The sequence below is a fragment of the Cygnus olor genome, chromosome 10, assembly GCF_009769625.2.
Source record: "Cygnus olor isolate bCygOlo1 chromosome 10, bCygOlo1.pri.v2, whole genome shotgun sequence".
Lineage (NCBI taxonomy): Eukaryota > Metazoa > Chordata > Aves > Anseriformes > Anatidae > Cygnus > Cygnus olor.
In genome coordinates, this window is record NC_049178.1 from 21,631,830 (window position 1) to 21,654,493 (window position 22,664).

General features: G+C 51.7%; 1 protein-coding gene across 5 annotated transcripts in view; it reads left to right on the plus strand.

The window, feature by feature from the left end:
* LMCD1 (LIM and cysteine rich domains 1) overlaps positions 1–6,523 on the plus strand; it is a 28,289-nt gene extending 21,766 nt beyond the window's left edge. For all 5 annotated transcript variants that reach the window (XM_040568335.1, XM_040568334.1, XM_040568332.1 and 2 more), the window contains 2 exons: positions 3,832–4,047; positions 4,320–6,523. In XM_040568335.1, coding sequence (XP_040424269.1) covers positions 3,832–4,047; positions 4,320–4,478 — 375 coding nt within the window. In that variant the 3' untranslated portion in view covers positions 4,479–6,523. The remainder of the gene's footprint in view (positions 1–3,831; positions 4,048–4,319) is intronic.
* The last annotated feature ends 16,141 nt before the right edge of the window (positions 6,524–22,664 follow it).

Here is a 22,664-nt window from a genome sequence, read left to right on the forward strand (position 1 = left end):
GTCTCTGGACATAAAAACACATTTCCACAAGGAAGCAGTTGAGATTCCCTAGCACCCTTTTAGATTTATGTTCTCTAAGTGCAGTTGAGTGGCCATGGTGACTGCTGAACAAATGCTTATCATAACATATGTTGAGTGAAAACATTTCATACTGGCCCTTGTGAGGGTAACTTGCAGCAGAGGATTTAAAGCTGAAAAAAATGGTATCTGAATGTTTTTAAGACAAGATTTTTCTAGCAACTACTAAACTGAGATTGTAACATGTTAAGAGCAGTTTTCATTTTCATTCCTTATTGGGTAATGTCTCCCCTCTGCTATGTCCTTTTCTATTAACACATATCTGACTTTCAGAGTCCAGTGATGCAGCAGAAGTTTTTCAGTATAATAAAACATTGATTTGGACAAAGAATTTTAAGCTAAAGGAAGCCAAAAAAGGAAGGTTTCTATTAAATTCATTAATAAAAGTCATCTTAGCAATGAGGGTTTATTTAGCCTACAAGTTTGTCCTTCCAAATAAATACATAACTGTGATGTTATTCTTCTTAGACTTTAAAATATTATTTTTCTAGAGGCACAAGCTGGAAAATGGAATTGCTGCAAATTCAGTTGTAGAAGATGCTCTCTGACTAACATGCTGTGCAGCTCAGCTCCCAGCACACAGCAGAGGACTATGGTTTCTCACCATGCCAAAGACAGACCTCCTATTTTCCACTCTACCAAAACACCCATCATTTAGTGTGATCTCCAGTGCAGGAGTTAGAGCAGCTGAGGTAAAGTGGATGGACTACGTCCCAAAAAGGTGAAATGTGCTGAACTTCCAGAACATCTGCTGGTTTTCACAAAACTGCGTGGAGAGGAAAGTTCTGCCATAGAAAAATAAGACAGCAAACTTTTCCATAGTAACTTATGTCAGTGTTAAATAGTACCAAGTTGGAAGAGGAGGAGGAAGAGGAGGGAGCCCACCTGTGATTTCCTCGGGTGTTTGTGTGGTCCCTGTGTGAAGGCAGTTAAACCTCCTGTTGCACGCTCAGGCCAGCTGTGTTGAAATGGTGTGTAAAGGAAAGCACACCGGGCCAACGTAAATCACCACGGGCAAGGCATCTGAGCTCAAACAGCTTTCTGAACTCTTCTCACCTGCAGAGAGGGGCCCCATCACTGCAATATGTCTGTCCTATTAGCTAAATGTTTTCCACCGAGCACAAAATCATCTTTAACTCTCCCAGAACTGGAAAATATTTCAGTGTTGTATTGGAATCAAATAAATCAAAACCTTAAGCAGTTGACCAAAGTTAGCCATTGTCCCAGTACGTTTGAGGCCAGCAATCTCACACGTGCTGGGCAGAAGCCTCATGGCATCCAGGGAGCCCCATCTGTGGGAGCTGCAGTTGCAAAACAGCAGCCAGGGGAGAGAGCAGCCTGAAAAAGCTTAGGGGAGAGAGGGACACTTTCTTGGCCAGCACCTCTGGTAACTGCACTAATAAAGTCTTCAATCATCTTCTACATGATGGAGATGTAAAGTGAGTGCTAAGCTGTAATCCCATCTCAAATTTGAAGAGCCACTTTTTAATTAGTGTGGTACATGACAGGAGAATATGTTATATGATGCTTAGGAAAAGCCTAGTGAAAATTGCCACAGAAAGAAACAGCAAAATAAGTTTTTTTTTTTTTTTTAACAGTTCTTATTGGCAAGAAATTTGAGCTTAGACTTGGAAAGCTGCTTATGTTTGTTCTTGCTGCTAGATCTCGCAAGATAAGCGGGGCTGGGGAGGGTGAGTGGAGGCTGCTGGAAGGGTGGAAGTGTAGGGGCAGCTGTGGGGCCGGGTGTTCTGGGGCAACTAGATGCTGCTCAGGTCTGGTGCCCTTGGGAGGTGTCGGGGATGTGGGGACACCGGTCCCCTGGGGTCAGCACGGAATTCATCCTGACCACACCGCCCTTGTCGGCGCGCCGTGGTGCACGGCGAGTCACGCTCCGCTGGCCACAATGCTCTGAGCGCTGCCACTCCACTGAGTTGTTTTGTTCTTCTGTCTCCTACAAGAACAGAAATAGCATGGCTTCTGCAGCACGCTGGAAGTTTATCCGTTCACTTGCGTAGTTCTTGGGAGTGCTTAGAAATGCTGCTGGAGCCCGTCAGGGTGGAAGGAGCACTGTAAGCAGACATAGCCCCCTCCAGGCTCGCAGGAAGGCCAAGCCATAAAACGTTGAGTGGCTTCTCTCACGCAGCCTTCCCCACAACACCAGACTTGCTGGTAAAACAGGAGATGCCCCTCACGTCTGTGGCACCACTCCAAGGGCGGCATGGGGCAGTTCCCAAAAGTCTGGGCTGGACAGAGGAGAAGACAACAGCAAGATGTGTGGCATGCTGGAAATACTTGCCCTGGTGGTGCGGTCAGGGCGTTGCTCCTCATCCACAGCATCATTGCAGCATCCACACAGCAGCTCCACCTTCTCCAGCCCCAGGGCATGTTGCTTAACGCTGCATCTTGTTTGTATAAAAGCTTCAGGCAGACTGCTGCGAGTGGCTGGTAGAAGCCTGGCCTGGCAGCCAAGGCTGCGCTGGAAAGGGCTCCAGCCCTGGAGCATCCCTCTCGAGGGCTGACGAAGCGCAGGCTCGGCCACCATTGGCCTGACCTGGATTACCCAGACTTAAACAGGGACTCAAGTGGCTGGCCCTGGGCTGGGAGAGGAGAGTTTTAGAGCTCCCTTTAACTAACCACAGGGTCACCCTGCAGGCACAGACAGAGTAAGCCCCGTCAGTCTCATCTGCAATATGCACAGAGGATAATTAATCTTCAGATCAAGCAGGTCCAATTCTCTTTGGACTGTTGTAAATTGAGAGCACTGTGCTGAAATCTGCAGTGACATCTTTCTCATATATAGGCATGTATGTTAAAAAACAGTGACAAAAGACCAAAGTTCCTAATCTCTGTGCAAAATATCCGTCTTTGACGTGCCACATTTTTCTGCACTGTTGGATGTCTTAACTTTTTCTCAGAAAGTGTTTTGATTTTAGTGCAGGTTGGTTTTTATTTAGGGGAATACCCAAGGCCACGTATTCAGCTGACGGGGGTAGTGCCAGCCTTATCCGCCTGAGGACCTGGCTGGAAGAGAGTGAGCACTGCTCCAGATGAGGGCTGCCAGATGCATATTTATAATGACTTTTAATTACGATTTGGTGCTTCATCCACACTGAGCACTGGTCCAAATATTTCCAGAGGATGTGGGGCAATGGATTTGGAGATGTTGCTCCTGTTGGCCATGAGCGCCCTGTGATAGTGTCAGTGTTCGCTGAGTCCTGCTGCAGGATTAAGACATTTGTTCCCAGCACTTCTCTTGAGCTGCAGCCCTTGCTTTCTCTTCAGCTTACTGTTTCCTTCTCTTCCACCTCGCTGCACTGTTTCTGTGGCCTCACTGCAGACTGTTTTCTGCTTGCCGTGCCTTCCAGGCTGATATAGCTGTGAAATTTGGCTTTGGCGTTCTTAAATTTATCTCCACAGAACAAGAGCTAAAACAAAAACAACCTAAGCCACTCAGGCCTGGAATTACACGCTTTATTTCGCCTGTCCTCCTTGGCGCTGTGGGACACTGAGCAGGAACACGGAGGGTCCCTTCAGACCGCTTGGAAGCAGGAAGCGTTGAGGACACGCTCTGAGATTACATGTGTTTTTCTGTTTTGCTGAGCTTCTTACCAGCTGCCTAATTAAGAAAGATGCATTGAAATAATGCCATAAAGCAGAGCCCAAAAAAAACAGCCAGCGCAGGCAGCGAGTGCCGCGCGTTTCCTCACACCCCGTGCCATGCGGTGGGAGCGTCACACGTGCTCTCTCTTGCAGCACTGTGAGGCCTGCAAGCAGGCGGTGCCGGCGGACTGCCCCGTGGTGTACGCGGACCGGGCCGGCTACAGTCGGCAGTGGCACCCAGCCTGCTTCGTCTGCTGCCAGTGCGCCGAGCCGCTCGTCGACCTCATCTACTTCTGGAAGAGCGGGGCCGCCTGGTGCGGGCGCCACTACTGTGAGAGCCTGCGGCCGCGCTGCACCGGCTGCGACGAGGTAGGGGCGCGGGGCCTCGCCATGGCCTGCTTGGGGCTCGTCGGGTGGCACCACTGCACGCAGCTGGGTGCGGCCTGGGCAGCGGTGCTGGGGCCACAGGCATTGTCAGCCACAGGAGGGAGGAGGGCGGTGGTGGCCACGGTGGTGGCCGTGTGCATGTCTCGGTGGCGCACCGGCCCAGCTCCTGATGGACGGAAAGAGCTGGAGCGCTCTTTCCGTGCCACTACAGGGCCGGGGTCGCAGAAACGAGCAGCAGTCTGTTTGTCCCGCAGATCATCTTCTCGGAGGACTACCAGCAGGCAGAAGGGATGGCCTGGCACAAGAAGCACTTCACCTGCTTGGAGTGCGAGACGCTGCTGACCGGCAAAGCCTTCAGCCTGGACAAGGGCAGCCTGCGGTGCGCGACCTGCAGCAGGAGCAAGCGCCTCTGAGCAGGGTGCGGCTGCGGCAGGCGCTCGAGGCCGAGACAGAGTCGGGGTGATTTGACAAGAACGTGAAAAATGGACAGTAAAACAAAAAAAAAATTAGAGCCTGGCTATTCACTTTGCAACTAAGTACCCCCTTGCATCCAACACAGTTCTGAAGGAGGAAATTTCCCAAGGGAGGGAACAAAGGAAATCTGTATGCCTGTGGGGTGGGAGGTACCGGTGTATCTCACTAGGAGGGGATTGAAAAGGAGGGTTCTGTGTTGTTTTACAAAGTGTCTAAAAGCTTCTCATGACTAAGATCTTGCAATGTTGTTTTAGAAATAACACATCTCAAAAATAATTTTTGGCACGCTAAACCTATGGTCATGGTTAAAAACAAGGGTTGCTTTTATTTTTGAAGTCCATACTGGAAGTTTTACACTAACAGAATGCTGACAACTGTACTAAATCAATGGTTTTGAGCAATTTGATTAACCCGAGTGATTCCTTTCTGAAATCAAATGTTATTGAATTGCAGTAATGCATAGCCATAGCTTTCTCCAACGTGTACAATAATTTAAAAATAGGTAACGAGGTGGTGCACAGAGTGATCGGTTTAACCTTACTGAGAAGGTAACTGTGCAGACCTCCCCAAGGGCAGGAGGTGCTGGGCAGCCGACTAATTCAACTGGTCTGGGTTTTAGCCATGGAGCTGGAATGCAAACATTCCTGGCAGTTCTCGCCCAAACCCTGTTCCCAGTTTTATCTCACTTGCCTCCTACTGTCTGTTATTTCAAGCGAGTGTTTGCACAGAGAGGCATTGTGCTCCCACCGTTCACTGGAGGTAGTTAAGCATTTAAAGTATGGAACTTTTTCAGCTGCTTTCTGAGCAGGGGTTTTATGGAAAACAGCTTTCCAGCTTAAGCTATCCTAGTTTTTTTTTTGTGCCTGAAATGCTGCAATGTCAGTTTTTTTCCCTTTAGTAAGTCAATGACCCTCTCCAAGAAATAGGGACATGCAGTCTCCTTTGGAAGCCTGCAGCATCTGTGTCCTGCACGGTGGCACAACTGCCCCAGACTCTGGTCCTCGTGGTGCAGTTCTCCAGCCCCGAGTGAGGTCAGCATCGTGTGTCAGGTCCCGTGGGATGACATTGTCCCAAGATCTGCACTGCATCTCTGCTGATGGTGTTTGTTCCCTCCATCATGCAAAGCTTCTGTTCGTCACAGAAAATGTCAGATAGTCCAGGCTGGCAGATGTCTGTGTGCTCGGTCCTTTTTCTTATACTAAATGTCTACGTTATTTGCCAGAAAGAACTGGAATATTTTTTGCAGAGATAAGCGTATAAGGAGCTCACCATTGCTAGGTTTTCATTCCACTGCAGAAATTGCTGGTTTCTCTCCTTAAAACCAACTCCATGCTGTGGATCTTTGCTTGCTTATGTTTGAGTAACTTGCAAATGAGCTTTGGTGGAAGCCGTACCTGCTGCTGCATGTTAGTCGCGGACCAGACTCTGCCCCTCTGCCATGTGCAGGGGGATGCCCAGCTCCCCTGGTGTGAGGAGCAGGCAGTGTCGGTCAGTCACTGTTTCACTGCAGGTGAGGCAGATGTGTAAGATGCATCTGTATGTTTGCTGGGGGTAGGTGTCTAACGCTTTTTCCACCCCTGTGCTTTTGTGTGGTTGATTTTCCTGAAAACACTAGGGTGTTTAAGAAGAGCGCATAAAACCCTACCTCCAGAGCTGGAGCAGAGCGTGAAAATCCCGAGGCGGCAGCGACAGCCGTAGCTGTGGGGCAAGGGATGCGTGCCGCAGGGTTCCACCGTGTGCGTGCTCCAGGGGTCCCTGCGGCACTTTGTCCGCCCAACACATCCCAGGCCCTTTGGTGGGTACACCGAGAGTCTGGGGGATCGCATCTGTCAGCTCAGGAGGGTGCCACCAGCCAACGGGGGACATGTAGATGTAAAGTTTTGAAGTTGTGCTAGGAATAATAAAGCTCCCTTGGAACAGCCTTAGATACAGGCACTTTGGTTACAAGCAAAATGGGACTGAAAAATAAAACCCAGTGCTTAGCTTTATTGCCTCTTCTTTCTTTTGTTACAATGGGAATGTTCAATCTTTGTAAATTATTTTTAAAGGAATAGTTCTAAACCCTACAATGTTAAGGCAGCCAAAATGCATACAGTCAGTGTAAGCAGTGGGAGAAATAGCATGAATCACTTAGGAAACGTTGTTTCAGCAAAGACCTTAACATCCAAACAACATTCCTTGATGGGAAGTCATTGTCCATTTGTGCACGCAGCTGGTTACCTCTAGAGTGATTTGCCTGTGAGGTAGGTGCATGGCATTACCCGCATTCAAAAAACAGGGAGTGCAAGAAAAATCAATAAAACTTTGAGTTTTTAAAAGTGAAAGACAGTTAACTGAATAACTGCTGCCAACAGGCTGCTGCCACCTCTTGCCGGGCGTTTTGCTTTATTTTGTCGTGGTTGGCCACACTGTCCCTGCCAAGTGTTTGTGCTGAAATGAACGGGGAGGAGGGCAAGCCCCGGCGGGGTGTTTCTTCAGTGCCATGTCTGATCAGGGAGCTCAAAGTCCCCCTCCAGAGCCGCCTCACCCTTGTATTGAAGCTGGGGTCGGTGTCGGGGTGTGCACCAGGCAGGGTGGCCCAGAAGAAGCTGCAGGGGGTGGTTAGGCCGTGTCCCTGGGTTGGGGGACGCGCGTCTGGGCCCCTCCTGGATGTGGAAGGAGAAGAAGGGTTTTGAGCATCAGTCGCTCAAACCACGTGGACGGGACTCTCCGGCTGTGCCCCTGTGCAGCAAGGGGTGGCACTGCTCCCAGCTCCCACGGCCAGCACGCCTGGGACAGGAGGATGCGGGTGCTGTGTCCGTGGGGCAGCACCTGCCCCAAAGCCCTCAGTGCTAGTGCCTTTGGCGTGGGCTTGTCCTGCTGGGCTCTGGTCACAGTCCGCACCCAGTAGCACCAACTTTGTATGCAGCCTGTCTGCGTTAATGCAGTCCTCGTCACTAATGGCTTTATTTGGCTATGTGGAAAAAAGATACCCCTGTAGCGTGTTCTGGTTTGGGTTTTGATTTTGTAATATATGAATTGTAATTCTTCTCCTCTGAAGTCCCTCTTTCAGCATACAGATATTGCTTCAGGCTATTTGGACTGCTGGCGTCCACCCGGGCCTTTTAGGTATTCCTATAGCTTGTAAAATACTGTCTGCTGAAAAATGTACTGCACTTAAACAGCTTAACAAAATCCTGTGCCTCTCAAGTGTCAGGAGCAAAAGCGTGAAATTAATGCATCTAACAGCTCAAACCATATGTGAGTCTTTAGTTTTGATATTAAAATTGAAATTCGGTGTAAGCATGGGAAGACGTACACCCCAAGCGAAGACGCTGCCTTGTTCCGCTGGGGTTTATCGCCTGGAACGAAGGAGGCTGCTGCAGCGCCTTCTGTGTGTCACAAGCTCCAGCTACCAAGAAAGTTAAATTTGTATGGGTTTGCTGCTCTGTCTAACCGGGAGTCACCGGCGAGCAACATACAGAGGATCTCTCCAAAATTAATAGAAGTGGAGGTGTCTCACAGGGTTACTTTGTGTGACGGGAATCGCCTGTGGGCAGACTGTGCTGTGTGACTGTTGAAATGTATCTTGTACCACAGCTGTTCCCAGTCCTTTGTTTCAAATAAAAGCTCCTCTATCAAGAACGCCGCGCGGCGTTGGCTGCCTGTGTGGCAGTCAGCAGGCACAGGATGCCTTGAGACGCCAGCTGAAAATGTCACCACAGAGTGCCCCAAACCACCGGGCAGTTAATGTTATTTAACGTTATTTCCTGCCCGGCCTGCAGCAAGTCTCTGACGGAGGGTGCTGTAAGCGAGCCCCTGTGCTTACAGAGCTTGGCTGCATCTTGCTGAGGCCTGATGTGCCTGCACCTCAACAGCAGTGCTAGGTGCCCTTCAGAGGTCTCAGCGCGCTGCATTGCCAGCAGCACCGCAGTTCTGAACAAAGGGGTGAGGCTCTTCTCGTCGGACAGACAGATGAAATAAGAAGCGAGGAAGAAGCAGGCAGCAGGAGTGGGCAGGCGACCTCGGGCACCCCCAGGATGCTCGGACCACATCAGCGGGAACGGGCATCTCCAAGGCCTGTGGGACAGCAGGAGGCCGAGCCGTGGTTGTGCCACACTGAGCTCAGGAAAAGCATCTCGTCTGGCTGCGGGCAGGCACCTGGGAGCACGAACAACGTAAGGTACCTGTTCCTTTCTCCGTGCCCAGGATTCTGCTTGGGGGTGACTTTCAGAGTGGCTTTGGTCAGAAAAGCATTCCCAGCCTCTGCATCTGTGCCTACTGCTTCTGTCCCTATGTTCCTAACCATGAAAACGTTTCTAAAACTTTATAAAATAAATTGTTTCTCAGTATGAAAGCCTCTGATGTCCTGCTTTGGGTCCCTTCCTGCCCTTGGGGTGGTGATGTTACCCCGGGGGCACGGGGAGCGTGGTGCCCGCTGCCAGGCTGCAGCGGGGCGAGGATGAGGGAGGGCGGGAGGAAGGGCCAGGTGCTGCTGCTCTGCCACGTCCGGGCCGGAGCACGCCGTGAGGCGGTGGTGAAATGGGACACAACAGAATGAAGGCAGAGCCTGAAACAGCAGAGAGCCTGCGTCAGGAGGCTGGGGAGAAACGCAATTAATGTAAAATTGCACTTTGGGGCAGAAATGCCTGCACACGTGTGACGGCCAGGAGCTGACTGCCAGAAGAGAAGGGATTGCTGCGAATCTTCCTGACAATGTCATGTACCCAGTATGGTCCTGCTGGTGTTTGAATGTTTCTGTCGGCATGAAGCTCACTCGCTGCCTGGTGCTGTTACTTGGGGTGAATCATGCAGTGAGCGCAGTTACCTGCAGCATCTCCTCGAGATGGTCCCAGGGAGGAACCACTCCAACAGTACTCTCATCACTGCTGTGCAGAGGCAGTGCGAGGCCGCGGCGGCTCCATGCCCTGCCCTCCCCTGCCCCAGTCCCAGCCCCAGCTTCCAGCTCTCCTCCCAGTGCCGACAGGGCGAGAAAATCCCCACGGGCTGGGCAAGAAGCCACAAACCACACATGAGCAGCTTCTGCAAGCTGAGTTTTTCACAGCTTAACTGCTCTGAACCTACAAATATTTGCAGGGCTGTCTTATTTGTGATACCCCATTTTTTATTTTTTTTTCAATATTTGGGAAGGAGACGGGGCTGCCTGTGCATGACTCGGCGGGGTTTTGCTGGCAGGACGCCCGCTGCCCAGCTGCCCGTGGTGTCTCTGGGGATGGCACTGAGCGAGTGCATGGCTCTGCTCTGCACCGGGCATCAACGTGCCCAAAACCAAGCCTCTGGGCAGGAGCACAGCATTTAACCCTGGCTGTGTCCGTATCAATCAAAAGCGTAGGTTTCCGTGGTCATTTGGGGAGTGTAAGTGAATAATACATCACTTTTCTATTTTTCCTGTTTTGCTTTTAGCCAAACAAGCTGCCTTCGGCAAGGGCAGAGAAGCTGAGCTAAGGATGGGCTTTTCCATCTTATCTGACAACACGGCTGGTGAGTGTGCCCTTCTCGTGGCTGGAGTCCTGCAGCAAGCCTCGCTCTCACCACGGCTCTGCACAGGCCCCTCCAACCAGACACACAGCGCAGGGAGCTCTGGAGCTTTTTAACGATTTCCCCCTGAGCTCTGTGGAAAACACCTGGGCCCCGTGATTTATTCACGGGCCCTGAACCCACGAAGGGAAACCTCTGTCATCAGGAGCAAATGGGTGGTGAAAGGGTGAGCGCTGGGGGCTGCCAGGCAGGGATGAAGCGTGGGCTGGGGGCCAGCTCTGCACCCGTTGTGCTCCTGGGGTCGTGCAGAAATCACGGCTGGTGATCCTTCTCTGCCATGCATGGTTCAGCACATAACAGGAGCTCTGCTCTGCAGGGTTTTGGTTCTTAAGCTGAAGGAGGCTGGTTTGCCCTGGCTTGAGAGGTGACATTTTTGATTGATGGTGCTAGGGCTGCATTTCATCTCATTCTAGGCGAGAAAAGCTATATAGCATTCTCCTCTGCAATGTATTCCAGGAAGAATTGTGGTTACTTGGGTATTTTTCCAGCGAGTTGACTAGGTCCCGATTTGTTGGAATTGGTGGGGGTCTCGTTATTTACCTTGGTGGTAGCAGACAGCCATAGAAAACTTGTTGATCTCTGTTATAACTCAATAAAAGTCAGATACTTGGTTGCAAGACAATTGCCTGAAACAGAACCTTTGAGTTTTACTATTGCAATCAATTCTTAGAAGAATCTAATTTCAGATGCCTATATCTAAAAACACTCAAAATTCAGTGGCTTCGGGTGAGAAAAACATAAACCAAAGGCAGGCTGAGGTGGCTATATAAACACTACAATAAAACTTGCTTAAAAGCCCCGGAGAGGAGAAATTTAGAGGTGCAAAAACAAGTATTCATGAAGTGTTCGTGTGTTTCAGTGGAAAAGCTCTTCCAGAGCCTTGCAGCAGCTGCTGCTTTCGTCAAGCTAAATAAAGCTCATATGGGTATGTGTTATTCAATAAAAAGTGAGGTTAATTATGCCTATATAAATCTAATTTGAGCTTTTATTTACTTTTTAACTCAACTTCTTCAGCCAAATCACCAGAAAAGTAAATCTCTCCACAGTCAGGTTGTTATGGGTTGTTCCTTACTTCGAGGGCTGCTGCACAGGCGCCTGCAGATGCTGTGGCCCCATGCTTATCTCACGGCGCTGCTCCCCCCTACCTCACGCCCTGCAGCAGTGCTGGATTTGTGACTTCAGATAGCCACGTGCTGCACTGCACTGCTAACAAAATGAAGCTGCAGAGAAATGGTTTCTGCCCACCTGGGAAGCAGAGCACCTCCTAAGCAAATCACGACGTTTAGCATCCAGGTAACCACTCATACTCGTTCAGGTGGCTTCCAGGTGGAAGCTGTCCTGCAGACAGGTACCCCGACCGAGCACTGAGGAGTGCTGTGGCAAGTCCACCCCTGCTTTCTGGCCCAAGGCTGTGTTTTGTTTCCAGCAGGGAGGACAGTGCCATGCTGCCCGTACCCACCTGGCTGCGGGCACAATGCTGTGTCGGTCGGACACATTATTTTCAATCAGATTTTTTTTAAAGTTGGGCAAAGCGCTGAAATATTTCCCTGGTGGCAGCTCTAATTCTCCCATTGCTTTCCTACTGCCTTTGCTAGGAATTTGCCCCACTAAATCACCTTGGTGCTTCGCACCCATGCCTCTCGGCTAGGCCAGGAGCCCGCTGCAGGATCAGACCCTTGGCTGCCCTGAGGACGTGGGGCTCAGAGCAGGGTGCTCCCTGCGGTCCGGTGCATGCGGCCACTGCCGTGGCGTTACGTGGGTGCAGGGTGTGAGGGCACGGCCCCTGGCTGCGGCGCTGACAAACCGGGCGGCTCACGGGTGGCTCAGCAGATTCCTCTGGAGCCCTCCACCGAGAGCTGAAGCACTGAGACTGTCAGAGACAGACGTTTTCTTTGTGCATGAACTTAAATAGCCTAACAAAACCTAGGCCAACTTAAAGAGCAGTGAATAAAGGTCTCCTTTGTAACAGAAACCTATTAATGCTTTGCCAAGGCCTTCCCTTGAGACTGCCTAAATAAATTTCCTCAGATTGACAAGGCTGGAAAAGCAGCCCTTTCAGAGAACCGGGACGGGAAAGCTGTTCTGCGGCGGGGCTCCAGCCTTTGGTGTCGCAGCGCTGACTTCACTCAGATGGGAAAGGTCATTTTTCACACCCAAGGAAAACCTGTACTGATTTTTCTTTTCTGGTGATGGTGCAGGGACTGAGCAATTGCCTCCTCCAGGAAGCTCTAAATTCAAGTAGCCTTTAATTAACTAATCTACTAATAAGTCATAGAAATTAAGAGAGCCAGGTTGTGTGCAGATCGCATAAGGTGTCTGCATGGCCCTAAAGGGGCATGATCCTGGAGCTGTATCTTCCCTTTGAGGGGGGAGGCAAACCAAAGCCCTACACGCACTTCCTGCTGCCCTCTCACATGCACGGCCGCAAACCAAAATGAAACGTTTTGTTCCCCAGCCTCTAATTTGCCTGCGCTCCCTCCGCACCACGGAGCACAGAGGGCTGTTGTGCGAGTGGGCATGGCCGGCACAGCGCCGCGCTGTCCCTGCGCTGCTTTTTCCAGGGTGTCTCCACGCCCCGTGCTGCCAAACCGCATCTGCCGGCGAGCACCAGGAGCAAAAACCCAGGGAGGGCATTGGGAGCGTGGCGAGGCCGGGCACGGTGCCCCCGAGCAGGTAGGCACGGGCTGGGCAGAGCCCTGCAGCCCACAGCCCTGCCTGGCTGCACCCAAAGGCTGCCGGGGAGCCTGGGGTCGGGCGGTGGGGGTGCTCCTCGGCTTCCTCCGTTTTGTCCTAGAAAATGTGCTTTTTCTGAATAACTCCCTGTATTTCCACCTGACACAGTACATGCAATTCCAGCAGATCTGCGTTGTTTGGGGGATGACGTTTTCCGTCTTTGAAGATCAAATTGCCGGTTTGTTTTTCACTCTGGGGAGGAACGTCCTGCTTCCAGCAGCACGATCTCTGCAGCACCACCCTCCGTAATGCCACATCCCTCACGTAATAACCCACACATAACAGCCCGCGCTGGTCGCCAGCCCCAGAGAAGCAGCTGCACGTGGTGACAGGAGGGAGAACTGCCTGGCAAAGGCAGCGGGAGAGCCTCGGGGTACTGGGGGGCAGAGCCCAGGGAGAACAGAACAGTCCCCGGGCTCTGCCCAAACCAAAAGGGCTCAGCAGAACCCGAGTTCAGCCCCTTTTCACCAGGCACTTATTGGGACTGATATGCTGTGACTGCCACTGGATTTTTTCCATAGCGTACTAATGTGAGAAGTGAAGGCTGAATTGCAGAGGTTAATAGTTTGTGGCCTTCCTTATCCTTAATGCAAACAAGCGGTGCCTCAGGACCAGTAGCACGCCATGAATATTCAGAGCACAGCTCCGAGCAGCCTTAGAAGCATTCTTTATTTCTCAGAGAGGAAAAGGGTGTTTGCAGAGGTGCCCTCTGAATATTTTGGCTGATAGGATTAATTGTTTTTCTCCACAGCCCACAATGGTGCCTTGTTCCTGCGGTTACTACTCAGGCATGACTCCCACAGACATTACTGTGTGTTTTGTTTGAGAGCTGAGTGCCAGTGTCAGGCCCCAGCCCGGTGCCACGTACGGAGCAGGCGGGAATCCAGGCAGAGCCGCGCAGGTTGGCAAGGACCGGAGCACGGGGCAGGAGTCTAAACTAAGAAGTGCTGCTTATGTATTAACACTGTCCAAATATTAATGCTGCCCAAAGGATGTGGAGGTGTTACCTTGACATATCAGCATGAAGAATGTCATCTTCTGCGTCCAGCTGTTACGTTTGCAAAACACCTCTGTGAGTGCAGGATCTGGCCACGAGCGGTGCGGCAGCAGGAAAGGCCCTGGTGGTGATGGGTGCGCTCACAAGCCCACTTGTCATCCTGAGGTCTCCCATGTAGAGTTGTCTGCAACCACTGCAGATTTTAGCCTGGGGCTCCAGGAGCAGCTACGCACAGAAGTAAAATCCCAGGTATGTTCGTGCTGCCTGCAGAACAGGGCTCTAACGCGCAGCTGGGAGCGTGGTGGCCCCGAGGCCAGAGGCAGGAGCTGCTCCTGGGCACACCAGCAGGTGCAGGCTCCAGGCGGCAGCCAGCAGAAGAGCCCTTCCATTTTTCAGTACAAACAAACTGAAAAAGTTACAAATATCCTATGCTTTAAGACTTTTTTTTTCCCCAAAAAAAGGACAAAAGTTTAGGCAAATTGAATCCCGGTGTTTACTTTTTCTTATCAGGAGGCGTAGGGTGCAGCTTGAATACCCCAATGGCCCAAATTGTTTTGTCATGTTTTACTTCTATCAACCCGACCCTTTTATCTTTCATATTCTATGGGTAGTTTGAATATATCTCATCTATCTGAGGCTGTACCTACTCTTAAACCCTTGAGAGCAAACCTTTCTTTCACTGTATGTTATTCTGTTTGGTTTCTTTTTGTCTGGCTTTAAGCACTTCGGCAAGGCACAGTGTTCAGGTTTTGCATCAGATTTCTGGTCATCACACCTCAGTCAGTAGTCCCTCAGGTGACTTACATCTTTGAACGAGCATGAAAGCATCCTTTGATTGAAATCGTTGTTTAGATTCTTCATGGGTGTAGGCATTTGCAGCAGCAGGGAAAAACCTGGACACCCGGCTGGGACTGGAAAGTTCTGGCATCAAGTTTTGGACACTGAGGGCCTGCCTGAGGGAGCCGGGCTGCTGCAGAGCCCAGGCTGCCAGAGATGGGGCTGCAGGCAACACCTCCCACGGCACAGCACGGCGGATTCGGGGAAGGGTGTTTACTTACAGCACCAGAAAATTTGCCCCCGGAATTTTCACTAAAAGAAAGCCAGGATTATTCAAGGACTTTCCTACAAATGTTGTTGCCTGGGGTAAAAATGTTTTCATTCCTTTTTCAGGATAAATTTTGAAGTGCCAGAAGCTCCTGCAATACTCAACAGCTAAGTTTCAGATGATTCTGATGAAAATGCGGTGTCGGGAGAAATGTGCCCTCCCTGAAGTAGCTGCTCTTTACGGTCTCTTATTCATCAAAAAGGTACGGGAAGGCTGCCACGGAAGCAAGCATTCATCTGCCTATCCCCTGGCAGAGGAGTGAGGAGCGAGCCCTGCACACCGTGAGCTCAGAGGCGGCGCAGGGACCAGTCCTGCCGTGTCCACGTGTCCGTCTGTCCGGCACCTTGTGCCCAGGTGCACGGTGCAGCCACCATCCTGGGGCCAGGGCGCTCCGGTGGCAGCAGCTGATCCCAAAAATGCCCCCGCCAGCAGGTTGACATTTAGTGCTTTGGACTGGTTTTGAACTCCATCAGACTTTCAGCCCATACCATCTGTTTCCAACTGGGAAACAATAGGCTGGCAAAGCATCAGCCCCTCATGGCAGGGATCGAGGGGATAAATCGGAAAACTCAAACCAGATGCATTCTGTTGTAACAGGAAGCAATTGCATTGCTCTGGGCCTCTGATAAAATACATTTTCAAGGGGCTGAAAATGGCCTCAGGCAGCAAGCCTCTCCGTATTAGATCGTCTTCGTGCACCCTGCAGGACCCCAGCTTGCTCCGAGCCCGCCCCCAGCCAGCGGGAAGCGGGTCTGCAGCGTGCGTGCAGCACCATCGGTCCTCCAGCGGAGCGTCAGGTTTTCAGTGTCTTGTCATTCTGGCTGCTTTCAGCACAAATCCACTCGAGACAGATGTGAATGGCTTTTACCAGAGCCTGCAGCTTCTTCCTGAGAGGCACAGAGCTCCAGATGTGCCAGGGCTGCCCCGGCCCGCTCCAAGCCCCATCCCCTGGGAGGTGGCTTTGCCACCGTGGTTGTGGCAGCGGGTGTCATGGGAAGCCACCAGGGCCGCGTCTGCCTTTTGCCCTGTCCCTCATGCAAAATGTCAACTCTGGAAGATCTCACCAGAGGCCTTTCCCTTCTCCAGAGGCCGTGGTTGCATCTGCACCCAGTGCTGCTCTCCACACCCCGTGTTTGCTCCCAGCACCTTGTGTCCTACACCAGCTTTGTGCAGGTGTTTGTAGCACATGCAGCACGGCTGCACAGCGCTGAAGACTGCTGATGAGTTTACGGGTACCATCGGCTGGCTCCGGTTTACTCTAGGTTTCATTACATCCAATTATTTCATGCAATTTATCTCCAAGCTGGGCTCAAGCACGGCTGGGTGCAGTTGCTGCTCTTGCACTTTTCAGGACAAACCGACCTGTGACCGTGCAGCTGCCAACAGCAGTCCCAGGGCTCAGGCTAACTTTCAGAAGGATTTTAGCATTTTCAATTTCAACTGCATTTTTTAATGTCTGCTGAGCAAATGTCTGTAATAGTGATGAAGGGATTTCTTTTTATGATTTACTACAAAGAACAGACTTTGAAACCCACCGAGTCCCGCTGCAGAGGCCAGCTCCTCGTTTTGCCATGATTTTATAGGAGTGCTTTTGCACCGTGTGCTTCTGAGGATGAAAACAACCCCAATATTTTCTTTGTGCTGTTTGTTTTAATGCAGAAAGGAGATTTTCCTTCAAGTGGCTTATAATAAAATATATATTTTTATTTCATACAGCTCATAAACCTTTCCCTGCTATTGTGAGCAGGTGTACAAGCCACACCTGAAAGCAGAGGTGAAATGTAACTGCAATTGCTCCGCTCTTTGTAGGAGCTGCAATGGGAGAGCTGGGGCAGGGGAAAAAAACGAAGGCACCGGGAGAGGCCAGCACAGCCCCGAGCCACATCAGGGCCGGCACCTCCTGGGGGTCCTCAGCTGCTCGAAGGCTTGCAGGGGCCAGGTTGCAGAGAGGCCGTGCAGGCGCTCGCACCAAGCATCCCAGCACCACCGCACTGCAGGTGAATCACAGCTGCTCCTGCCTGCCCCGGGCATCTGGACCCCGTTACTGGTCGATGAATTTGGAACCAGGAATTTCTCTGCCCAGACAGAAGCGCCTCAGCTGGGGTGTGCAGGGTGCAGGAGGGCTGTGCGGGGCATGCAGTCTGTGCAGGGCATGCAGAGCTGTGTGGGACTCCCCAGCCACCGCTGAGAGCAGCGGCCACAAAAGTGGGTCTTGCTTTGCTTTTCTGCACTTCCTTCTGTTTGTTTCCCAGAACGGCTTTGGGGAAAAGCCAGCAGAAAAATGGAAAAGCAGAGAAGGAACAGAAAACTCCTGTAAAAATAAAAAAAGCTGAAAATGATCTGCATATCTTTGGACAGCATTTAACTGCATTTGAAAGCAAAACTCCATTTAGTTTTGAAGTATCAAATACAATCAATGTGTGTGAGCCCAAATCACAGCTCTGATTCTGAGAAAACAAATTTCAAATAGTTAAGAAAAAAAAATGCGGTTGAAACACTTCAGTTAACTCCAGCTATCATATTTTCTCAAATTTGTCCTGGAGCCTCCCTAGATTTCCTCATTAATCCCCAAATGAAATTCAATTCATTTCATATGTTCCTAGTGCCTGAACCAATTAATGTATCCTCTGGTTCTTAAAAACCCACTCCTATAGGATAGCAAGCCCTGCAATGACCTTGTGGTAATTCTGAACCCAGGAGCTGCACAGGGAGCTAGGGACATTGGCTTGCCTAGGAGAGCAAGGAGCGCCGTGACAGTCACAAAACCTCTTTCTAGATGTTGCCCTATTACTAGTTACTTTTCTGTTGCAAGGGCAGCCCTGAAGGAAGAAAAATAGCAGAGAGCAAATGATAAAATTGCTTCTCTTCTATTCTGTGCTTTGACACTGATAAGGCTGTGCAAGCTCCCAGCTACAGCTCATGTAGCTGGGAGCTCAGCCAATAAACATGTCATCTGTCCTGGGAAGCAGAGTAGCATGGCCAGGAGGAAAGAGAAGAGAAGGGAAAAAAAATAGAAAAGAATGGAGGCCTGAAAATGCTGCACTTCAGTAGGTTACAGAATGTGTCTAATTAGTATTTTCCTTGCAAAATATTTGGTCTTACTGCTGCTCCCATCTCACTTAGCAGGTGCGACGAGGAAAGCTTTGTGGTTTACTGCGGCCCTGGGGATGCTGCCCGTGTCTGCCCACAGGCACCGAGCCGCCGATAAGGCAGTCTCCGACAGCCAGAGCTCTGCGTCAGCTGCAAGCCTAAAACTAATATTTTGCTACAAGGGCTTGAACTGCAAAGCAAAGCAGTAGGGCTCTAGGTATTTGTTTCATAAATAGAGAGCTGTGTCCAGCGCCCTGATCCAACCGCTCCTAGAGGAACACAGTGCAGCAGCCAGCTGCCGGGGCGCAAAGGGAGTGCTGCTGCTGGCGGCGTGCGGCCACTTAGGCACAAGTGGATGCTGAGTGTCTTCAGCACATCCTCCAAACCAACACCCTGGGTGAGCTGCATTGCCCTCCCGTAGCCTCTTTATTCTAGAGCCAGCTCCTTTGTGCAGGCACTGCCCTGACCTGGGTCTTGTGCTGCCTCTCGCAGTAACTCTGGACATGGCCTCAGGTGGCAGGGAGCAAGCATGAAGGCGTGTGCCTGCGGGGCTGATTGCCGGGTGGATCCTTGTATTCACTTCTAAGGGCTTTCTTCCTTCCCTTCTGGGCGCGGGGGAGAGGTATTTCCTTGTTCCCATGCACCAGGGCGAGCACGGCTGGCTGATGTCTTCACCATCTGAGCTGCTCCATGGTAAAAATAGACGCGAGAAGTCAAGGGAACTCTAACCCCCACGGAGCTGCCAAAGGGATTGCCACAATTTTTTGCTGCCGTTTCATGAATATTGCCTCAAATATGGATTCCGCGATGTTTTTCCAGTCTCTAGTTTCTCATTATAAACAGAGCAGCATCCACTGGAAAAATGTGCTCCACCTTCCCTGCTGCTCTCCTGGCTGGGACCCCTGGGCGCTGCCTTCTCCCAGGGGCCGCGGGTTCCTCTTGGCCTTGCATGCATCCCCTTGCTGGCGGCAGCCCCTGCCTCCTGCCCCAAAGCTGGCCCAGGGCCCAGGTTTTTCTCTTTCCACCTGGGATGCCTCCCTGAGCCATCACCAGTACAAAATAGGGTTTCCTGGGGCGGGCGTGATGGACCCTCCATGAGCGATGGGCAGCAAGTGCCACCTTGGGCTGGTGGCCACACAGGGCTGGTGGCAGCGCGCCTCCCAGTCCTTGGCCTCTTGGTTGCTGGATATACCAGCAGCATGAGCTGGCAAAGCCGCTTCTTGTAACAAAATGAGTCAGATTCATTCTCCAGTGTTGCAAAATACATGGGTTTATCTCTTAGAAGTCATTAATATGCGAGTTTCATTTTGTTTGGGTTTATGTAATCGGGAAATACCCCTAACCCAGAAATATCCCTCTTCAGCTGATTTTTCAGAATTATTCTTCTTTTTATTTCCAATTAGCTCTTGGCATAGATTTTTTTGTAGTGGGGTTTCAGCCAAAAGGAGATTTATAGAGTTGGGCCGTGAGCTCCCGGCACGGCTGGGAGCAGGGACCAGAGCCGCCTGTCCCCAGCCAGAGCAGGGCAAGGGACAGCAGTGGGGAAACCTCGGCGTCATCTTCTGACACGGCTGGAAAAGGCCCCTGTGTCTGACAGCACAATGGGATTCATTGGGAAGTAATGGTTTGAGGGGAGAAGGATTCAGAACAAAAATCTTGTGCAAGCTGTGAAACTGGCTCATTGTTACTGCAAGGGCAGAAGAGGCCTGGCTGCACAGCAGGAAGCAGCCCTCCTGTCCTCCTGTCCTCCTGTCCGCCTGCTTCCTCAGTCTGGGCACCAGGAACGTTTCTGCAGGAAGGCCTGGAGGGCTGGGGGGACACCAAGGGGACACTGCTCAGCTGTCACCATCCCTGTCCCTGCCATGGGGACACTGCCCGTGGGCTGGCCCCGCGCCCACCCCATGCAGCCCGTCTGCGGTGCTGGGCAGTGATGAGCTGGGGCAATATTTATTTGAATCGACTGCTTGGCGGGTGATGTAACCGGAATCGGCAAAAGGAAAAAGCCAAATAAGGCAGCATTTTAGTGAAAATATGTCCTAAAATGGGAGTTGGACTGATGATTAGTGAGAGCAAAACACAGATATGATATTACCATGTTGAGAGCCCCACACAGCCTCAGGCTGCTGGAAAAAGAAAAAAAAAAAAAGCCTCCAGGATCCGGAAAGAAGAGAGAAAAAACAGCCTAATTCGGGGCAGTTTTCTCCACAAAAACGAGCTGTGTCAGGAGGTCAGTATGTGAAGAATTTCTGTGCTAAGATAGATGGACAGATCAATGCAGTGGAGATAATATTTTTCTGGGAAAATACTGGTTTTTTGAAGAGTTTCTGCAGTATGCTTTTGGCTTTTCAACTTAAAGCAGTGAGCTGCTCTAGCAGATAGAGGAAATGGTGATTTAAAGGTGCTGGAAGCAAAAACTCATGGAGGAAGCTGACGGGTGCCCAAGGTGGGGGGAGCAGCATGCAGCCCCTCACCTGCAGGCAGGGGACAGAGGCTGGCCCGGAGCGGGCAGCAATGGTGGCCCCGGGGGACCGAGGAGGCCTGGGCAGGCGCCAGGGAGCGGGAGGGAGCCGGCAGCCTTCGGTGGAGGACCCCGGCCCTGCTGCCTTTGGCAGCTTTGCACTGCTCTGTCACCAAGATCACGAGAGCATGAGTCTAAAGGGCAGCTGCTGTGGCCAAGTCTTTGTATTTATTGGATGAAGTGGCATTTAGGATGATTTACCGGCTGTTTAGTCGAAAGGTTGAGCTTTTTTATAAAACTTCAAAGACTCAGGGGTGGGGGCAGCAGTAAGAAACCTTGGCTGGCCTCACCGGGCAGAGTTTGCACCTTGCACTGCAGATGGGCCCACAGCAGAAACGTGCTGCAGCAAGTGAAACAGCCTGCCTTTAGGGAAATGTGCAGCTCTGCTGGGCCTGCGCCCTTCTTACCAGGGGAGGCTGTGGGTGCATGTGGGGCTGGCAGGCGCAGGAGCAGATGGCAAAAGTTCATGGGCAGCAAGCCCATAAGGAGGTAACAGGGGACTGGATATGGACCGGTACCACCCCTCGTGGTGCTGGGAGCATCTTTAGAATAAATAGCCTTTCCCTGGCCCTGTAAAATGGTGTCTTTCCTGTTACTTTTTCTGGCTGGAGAGTAGAAATCAGCCAACACTCAACCAAGCCCCGTTCATGCCAAGGGGCAGAGCCATACGGGTGGGTGCTGCCTGCCCCCGGCACTGCTGCCGGCCCCGTCCTAGCGGTGTCAGCGGGCCAGAGGAGAGCTCGGCGGGCAGCCGGCGCTTCCCCTGCCCTCGGGGTTCGCTCGTGGCAGGCCCTGGCAGCCCTGGCTGGGACGAGGCTCCCCAGGGCCGCCCCTCACACACAGGCTGCCTGGCCAGAGCCAGAGGTCCGGCCTGCGTGGGGCCGCTGGGGTTGTTTTTCAGTCTTATGTGCAAGTTTCTTTCCTCGTTCTCATGCGGCATTAACAACAAGCATGGTAGTGTGGTTGTTAACAACAGAAATAGCCAGGCCTCTCTGCTAGTGAAGACATCTGAGCACAGGCTGGCAGGCGGAGCGGCAGCACAGAGCTCTGTTTTCCTTAGCTCGGGTAGAGGCAAGCTCTCGCCCCAAGAAATTTTATAGTTTCCTGTGAAATAAGTTCTGGTAATTCATCAGGCATTAAAACTGTCCTCAAGCCAAGAATTTATTTATTTTTGATCTAAATATAGATGAAGTTCTATTAAAAAAACGCCAGGAATGGCCAAGCTTTCATGACGGGCGCAGGGGAGGCTCACGCCCCGAGGCTGTCCGCAGGGACCAGGACAGCCCCAGACAGCGGGGACCGTCCTCCGCCAGCACGCCCACGTGGGCCTTGCCTGCGGATGCTCCCTGTGGGGTGCTCCCTGTGGGATGCTCCCTCCGGGGATGCTCCCTCTGGGGACACTCTCAGGGCGCATGAAGGGCTGACGGTCTCGCTGCCTCCAGCAGCCTCTGGCTGCTTGGGGCTGCCCAGTGCTGCTACTCCAAGCCCCTTTCTTGTCCAGGTAAGACATGAGTGGCCGCAGCATTTTCCCTGGGCATGGGGATGCAGGCAGGTCAGAGCACCTCGCAGACACCAGGGTGCTTGAAGGCCCGGCGAGGACTGCTCGGAGCGTCTCTGCCTCTCCTCCTGGCAGTGGCCTGCATGGCAGGAGCAGGGGAATCACTGCCAGGGGATGTCGTGGCAGCTGTCCCTCTGCCCGCCGGCCATCGTGGTGGGATCAGGGCATGGCTCCTTAAGGGACCACGGTTTGCCCTTTTCCACCCTGGCAGCAGCAAAGAGGATGAAGTTTATCTCGTGCTTCAAGAATGACTGCATGAGGACCAAGTGGGTTTTGTATTTGTTTCTGAACAACCATTAGCAACTGCTCAATCCAGAAGGAATCTGGCCTGATGATTATTTAGGCTATTTGGATTGCTTCTAAAGTTTATCTAAACTGTCTGGTCCATCTCTGTTTGTGAGTCAGAAGAAAAACACCCTCCTTTTTTTCCACTTTCCCTTAATGGTGCTGTGTGGTCTCCCTAAAGTGCGTGGTCCCAGGTCTCTCTGCCCGCAGGGACAGGACTGGCTGTGGGGTGGCTGCAGGTTGCATTTCGTTGTGGGCCCAGCCACCACCACCCCAGGAGCTCGAGGCTGGAGCGAGCTGC